The sequence below is a fragment of the Sinocyclocheilus grahami genome, unplaced genomic scaffold, assembly GCF_001515645.1.
Source record: "Sinocyclocheilus grahami isolate Dianchi unplaced genomic scaffold, SAMN03320097.WGS_v1.1 scaffold1302.1, whole genome shotgun sequence".
Taxonomy (NCBI): domain Eukaryota; kingdom Metazoa; phylum Chordata; class Actinopteri; order Cypriniformes; family Cyprinidae; genus Sinocyclocheilus; species Sinocyclocheilus grahami.
In genome coordinates, this window is record NW_015506481.1 from 82,977 (window position 1) to 90,174 (window position 7,198).

At 35.4% G+C, this 7,198-nt stretch overlaps 1 protein-coding gene across 1 annotated transcript in view; it reads left to right on the forward strand.

The window, feature by feature from the left end:
- The window catches only part of LOC107569006 (uncharacterized), a 36,391-nt gene that overhangs the window by 27,589 nt on the left and 1,604 nt on the right, over positions 1–7,198 (forward strand). Inside the window, exons 6-8 of the mRNA XM_016255003.1 lie at positions 1,414–1,574; positions 2,326–2,455; positions 3,239–3,265. Of these exons, the coding sequence (XP_016110489.1) occupies positions 1,414–1,574; positions 2,326–2,455; positions 3,239–3,265 (318 nt within the window). The remainder of the gene's footprint in view (positions 1–1,413; positions 1,575–2,325; positions 2,456–3,238; positions 3,266–7,198) is intronic.

The following is a 7,198-nucleotide window of genomic DNA, read 5'->3' on the forward strand; positions in this document are numbered from 1 at the left end:
CGCGCTGTCCGGAATGGCGTCATTCAGCCAGGTTTCCGTGAAACACAGAGCAGCAGAGTGTGAAAAATCCTTATTTGTCTGGGAGAGCAGAAGAAGTTTGTCCGTTTTGTTGGGTAGAGAGCGGAGATTCGCCATATGGATGCTCGGCAACGGCGTTCTGAATCCACGCTTCCTGAGCTTCACGAGCGCGCCACCTCGCTTCCCTCGTCTGCGCGTCCTGAAGCGTTTGATCAGTGCAGCAGCTCCGCCAAGTACAACGTTCAGCAAAACGTCCGAATAAACGAAATCCGGTAGAAGATTGTGTGGTGTGTTCTGCCGAATGTTCAGCAGCTCATCCCTAGTTAAACTGATCGTGTTTGAGAAACAAAAAACAGGAAAAACTAACAAAAACAGTACAAACACTGGAGAGCCAAACACTGCGGCTGCCGTCTGCGGCGCCATCGTAATGTATCGTCTGTATTACTGTAAGTAATACAATACCAAATTTCTCTAAATCTCTTCTGATGAAAAAATTGGATGGTACATTTTCAGCAAATGTTCATTTTTAGTTGAACTATTCCTTTAAAGCATTAGCTTTATGTAATTTAGTTTCATTTATTTATAATCTATTATATTTCTTATGACAATAGTGGCTATTTACAGAACCACGTTACCACAGTAATTTGCCATTTGGTAAATCTGTATAAAGCTTATTTAAACACACCTACTTTGCAATTTACTGTACACTCTAGGCCCATACAACCCAACAGCCTTTCATATTCTAAGTAAAGTTTTCTGATTGTCATAGCAAAATATCCACCGTAGCTTGGAAGCAGCTTCTAGTGAAAGCCCTTTTCAGAAAGTAATTCATATAGAGCCATTTACTCCTTCCACTTAGTGAGGAAGCAAAGAAATTGTACTACATCTAAGTCTACTGTACATAGTTCTGAATGATAAAAAACCTGCAGAGCTAAATCACCTGAATGAGTAAACATTTATTTCAAGCATGCACTTTCTGTCTGCAGCTGATGGCGTTTTAGATCTCAGGCAGAAAAGCCATGTCGTGTCTTTGACAGTTTGAGGCCAGGGCATTTTTGTAAGCAGAAATGCTTTGCTAGTTTTCTGGAGGGACGGGTCGTTCTGCATCTTCCCTATTGCCTTTTTCCTGGATGATGAAAAATGTATTGTATAGAGCAGCAATGTGTCATGAACGTCAAACTCAGCTGCAGAGTCAGCTTTCTGAGAGAAAATGCTTTCACCACAACATATCACCTTCGTGGCACTGTGACATAGTTTCAATGCTAAATTATTTTCTGCTAAACGAGTTTCATCATGCAAACTGTTCCGACTAGGAACAAATATGCATGTTGCTTTTTGCTGATGTGATGTCAAATATGTTGTTCTGCAGTTTGTGAAGTGCGTTTCATGTTACAGATTCATTGGGAGAGTGTGTGTCGACTCTTTCCAAAAGGTTCTCAGCCACCGAGTCATTCAGTGACGCTCTGAGTAGCATTTCTCATAGCCATAAGGAGAGACACTCTGAGCTGCGACACAGAAAAAAGCCATGCATACAACAGGAAACTCCAAAAACAAAGGTAATACTGCAGCCAATGTCACTTGGCACCAACACCATGATAAAGCCATACTAGCCATAACCATACTTTTTGCAATTATGTTGGGTTTATATTATTAAATTTAATGAAAGTATAATCTGGTGTAACCGTCAAGTAAAGACACCATATACACATACACATACATTAATTTCAAAATATTTTACAGTATATTTTTTTTTAAGTAAAACGTATATTTTAAATATCATGAATTAATAATTGAGAAATATTATTAGGGTTTTTTTTAGGAGCACCAAATTACATTTTGCAACCTGGGGTAACCTTACCTTGTCATAAAATAGACCAAATTTTCCAATATGACCAGATTCTTATTTTTCCGTCATTTTGATATCAGAACATTTGTATCATCCTGAAATGTTTGACTTTGTGCTATGTACTTGTCATTGTATTTACATATTTACAGTATGAAATGCATTTTTTAATGTATTTTTTACTAAATTATTACATTTGTCACATCATTGACCCACAACTTAATGTGATTTACTCACATATTACAGGACATATTTTTGGGCCATCATCTTTACTTGTGTAAATCACATTGTTTTTCACTCAACATTTTCAGTTAAAATGACATTTTATTGCTAACAATCTTGTCAGATGAAATGCGTATTAATGTCAAAAAGTCTTATAGGAATCTACTGTTGCAGTCAAATGACTTCATATTGCCTCTATCAAACATTCTGGAAGTCAGTAGTTTTGTCTTTTCTGATTTCAGGTCATAAATGAAAAACTGCCCACCTCTATTCTGAAAAGGTCCAATGTGAGCAATGTGGAGTCAGACTCATCGCGAAAGCGAAAAACCGAGAGGCGGGTTCGCTTCAGAGAGCCGGAGATCACTGTTCATGGTGAGTTCAAACAAACCTGCTCTAGCAATCCCTAAAATCTCCAGAGACTCTTTGAACCGTTCTTTAAAGTGGTTCTCTGCATTATTAAGAGCTGGCACTTAAAAATAGTAAAGTCAATTAAACATGTTGAAGTGGGTTGTAAAAGATTGTTTTCATTGAGGTATGCAGATATTGAATCCCCTCGGTTTGAAAAAGAAAAGAAGGGATGCACAAACATACCCAAGTGATTTACTTACCTAATTAATTATACATGCAAATTAGGTAGTGTGCAATCTGTGCCAACAACACTGTTATGTTAATGAAACAAGGAATTTAATTTAAGGAATTTAAGGAAGGTAGTAATTCAGGGTGCCAATGTAGTTTGTTTAGATGCAGTTTGTCTTTCTCTCAAGAGCTTATTTCGAAAGGCCTTATTGCAAAACCTAGTAAGAATGAAGGTCGTGTGTTTCTGTGTCTCCAAAGATTTAAGTGCGGTCACATTAGCGAAATTTCTCAAGCAAAGGTCCTTTGTAAGTTGTCAATGTTGTAGCCGGCGTATGAACCAAGCAGCATTCTGTTCCTCGGTGCAGCGAAATCGGTTTCACCAATTTGAACTTGTTGTGCAATCTGCATGGGGAAATCTTTTGCCCTCATGCGATGTGGATTACTATTGAAATGCCTGGATTTTGTGGAGCGGTAAATGTGGCTGCACCTTTAGTTATTTGAATGGTTATGGGTTTTACAAAGATTTTGACTAACAAACTCAAACCTAAACCATTCTTACCTCTTATGTTGGGTTTCCAGACATTCCGTACTATGACTGTTTAGGAGGTAAGTAGATACGAAATGTGTTGGAGAGTGTGGTGGATCTAAAAAAATGCATGAAAAGATGCATGATTTTCTTGCATGAAAGCTTGGACTCAGAACAGCCTGAGCATTTATAAGTAGCCTTTTGCTGTGGTTTTATAAGTTTACATGAATGGAACTACAGTTTGTTCACCTTTGCCTATTAAATATTACATTGAGGTATATCATGCATGTACAACCAGAAGAAAATGACCTTTTTCTTAATTTTCTTTGGTTAAAAGTGCAGTTAGCGGTGTTAGCTCTTGTGGAATTTCCCCAGACTTAGCCAGTAAATAATGCTGCTTCATGTGATATCAGAAATTCCCTTCTTCCCACTTCTATAAGTCCGTAATTATAAGTCCGAGTTTACGAGATCTTATTAAAGCCAAAATGTATGAAAAATATTTCGTCAATGCTAGCTTGAATAAAATGTAGTGTCCCATTCGTAGAAAACCATATAAACAATACATTCATCTAGATTGTCAGCTAACAATTCTGGAATTTTAGTCAAATAAATTGTTTTTGCTGTGTAAAATACATATAATGTGTATCAAATGATTATTTATGTACAGTACGTAATGTCTATCTAAAGCAACATTAGTAAAATTGCCTCTCACAAGCCAAGGTAACAGCTAACTAGTATGCTCACAGCTTGCGTTTTTCTGTATGGGATGGCCTGTGAATGTGCAAACTGATTCAAAGTATAAAAGTAATAAAAACTATATAAAAAAATAAAAAAATAAATACTTAGAGCATATTTAAAGAATTACTACGAAGCCCTGCACATGAGATGTAGGAGGGAAAAAAACTGTCAAACGATTAATCGCGATAAATCACATCCAAAATAAAAGTTTTTGTTTACATAATATATGTGTGTATTGTGTATATTTATTATGTATATACTGTTATATATATATATATATATATACATGTATTTTTCATGTATATATTTATATTAATATAATTTATATATAAATATATTTAATATATAAACGTAAACATTTTCTTAAATATGTACATGCATGTGTGTGTATTTATATATACATAATAAATATACACAGTGCATTTCATTTAAATATACACAGTGCACACACATATACTATGTAAACAAAAACTTTTATTTTGGATGCGATTAATCGCGATTAATCGTTTCACAGCACTAATATATACAGTGCACAGCATAAATGAGTACACCCCCTCTAAAACGTAACAAATTCAGCAATTACTCTTTACTTAGAAGACATGTTATGGTTTTTTAGAGATATAATATTCCAGCAAGTCTGCTTGATCAATTACCAAAAAAGAATGCCAAAATTATTCAGCAAAATAAGATTTTCTTATCAAAGTGATAAAATGTTGTGTTGCAAAAATGAGTACACCCTCCTGAAAGTTACTAAAAAAAAAGTGTATAGGTTTAAGGCTATTTTTGATCAACAGGTAAGTATATTGAACCAAAACTTTTAAAGACAAGTAATTTCCTGACAATTAAAAATGTTATATAGCCCACTGACTCATACTCAGACTCATGCTGGCAGCAGTGGAACCACTTGAGAGAGAACTGCCAGGTGACTTATTTCTAAGCATAAAAGAGGACAATGGTACAAGAGGAATAACAAATTATTGTTTTAAGTGTGAAAATATAGCAGAAGTAGCACCAAAATTCAAAAACAATGGACTTGTGATAAGGCTCCTGAAATAATCAGGTCTTCACTTTAAGGTTTAATTTAGTGATGAGTGAATTTTTGCTAGAAAAAGAGCAGGAGAAATAACATTCAAGTGTCTCAGAGCCGGCAAAAGCTGTGAAAAGAGTGACACTTTATCTCACAGAGTATGACGCAGCCTGCAGAAGTGACATGCATGGTTGTTGTCACCACTAGAATTACCTACTGTAGCCAAAGCAAAATAAACTCATTTAACCTCTTCCAGGGCCCATATTTACAAAATAGAGACTTCTGGGAATCCATACTCTGGTCTCAAGAGACCAAGTCAATCATTTCGGGTCTAACAGCATCCAAAATGTTCTGGTGTTGCTAGAGGAGGAGTACAGTGAGAAGTACTTGGTACCCACAGTGACGTTCAGTGGTAGTAAAGCTCTTCTATAGGGATGAATGAGTGATAAAGGTGTGAGGGAGTTGTGCTTTATCAATGCTGGCATGAATTCACACACTACTGTGTGATGTAATACAAAAACTTAAAACAGAAGATGCTACCCTCCCCTCATATTCACTGCATTATTGGGTATTTTTTCAGCATGACAATGAATATATTCATTCTCCCAAGGTGAAAATCCTTCAGAGGACATGTATTTCATTCAATCTTAACGCTTTTGTGCAGCTCTGAGAGATTCTGTAGAGACGAGCTGAGCAACACTCCCCATTAAAGACCAGGGCATTTAAGGAGGTCGTCCTCCAGGAGTTAAACAGGACAGATGTGAAAATGTACACTCAGTGCCAAGAAGGGTCAGAGCAGTATACTTTAAGTCCTGGAGGACATACTAAGTACTAGAATATTACAAATGTTCTGAATTAAATCTAGGGTGTACTCATTTCTGCAATCCTTCATTTAAACAAAATTGGCTAATTTACTTATCTTACAGAAAATATTGGCATATATTTTGTTGTTTTTATTAAGTATATGTGTAATATATTTCAATGTTGCCATCTTTCCATGAATTATATTAGTGATCATTAAGAAAATACATCTTTTATATTTATTCAGATGGGGTGTAATCATTTATGCTGTGCACTGTATATCGTGGTCACAAAATAAGATCATGTTCCCGCAACTTATTTTGTTCCCTCATTTTAGTTAGTTACTCGATTTAGGGTACGTTTACACCACAATGATCTACTAAAAACAGAAAAGTTCTTCCTTTACATTTTTTGCGTACAGACAATGTTGCCAAAACAGTCGTCTTTCACACGGGATCCGCCAAAACGACTTAAAATCGCTGTATTATGCATGCCAGACCAGTAGTTGGCAATGTCACTTTGTAAAGAAACACTACACAAACATGATACACATGCACACGACGTCACCATTTTCACAAATTTGCATTTTTGTAGTTTACACAGAGATTACCGCGAATCGTTTTCAAAAACTTTGAAACATGTTTTCAGAAGTTTGTTAGCAGGCCCCCAAAACGCAGTTGTCATGTAAATGAATCGCCAAAACATAAAAAGTTTTCTGTTTTTAGTTGAAAATGGTGTTGTCTAAACACCTCCTTAGTAAATCATGGCAACGTTGTACTAATTTGTTCCCTTGTTTTAATTAAATCAAAATGAGGGAAAGAATTAGCACACCATGGCCACAATTTACTAAAACAAGAGAGTGAATTAATAAATTGTGATAACTAATTTTTTATTTGTGGCCATGATTTAAAGGGGTCATATGATGTTGCTAAAAAGAATATTATTTTGAATGTCACTTTGTAAAGAAACACTACACAAACATGATACACATGCACACGACGTCACCATTTTCACAAATTTGCATTTTTGTAGTTTACACAGAGATTACCGCGAATCGTTTTCAAAAACTTTGAAACATGTTTTCAGAAGTTTGTTAGCAGGCCCCCAAAACGCAGTTGTCATGTAAATGAATCGCCAAAACATAAAAAGTTTTCTGTTTTTAGTTGAAAATGGTGTTGTGTAAACACCTCCTTAGTTAATCATGGCAACGTTGTACTAATTTGATCCCTTGTTTTAATTAAATCAAAATGAGGGAAAGAATTAGCACACCATGGCCACAATTTACTAAAACAAGAGAGTGAATTAATAAATTGTGATAACTAATTTTTAATTTGTGGCCATGGTTTAAAGGGGTCATATGATGTTGCTAAAAATAATATTATTTTGTGTATTTGGTGTAATGAAATGCGTTTATGCGGTTTAAGGTTAAAAAAACACATTATTTTCC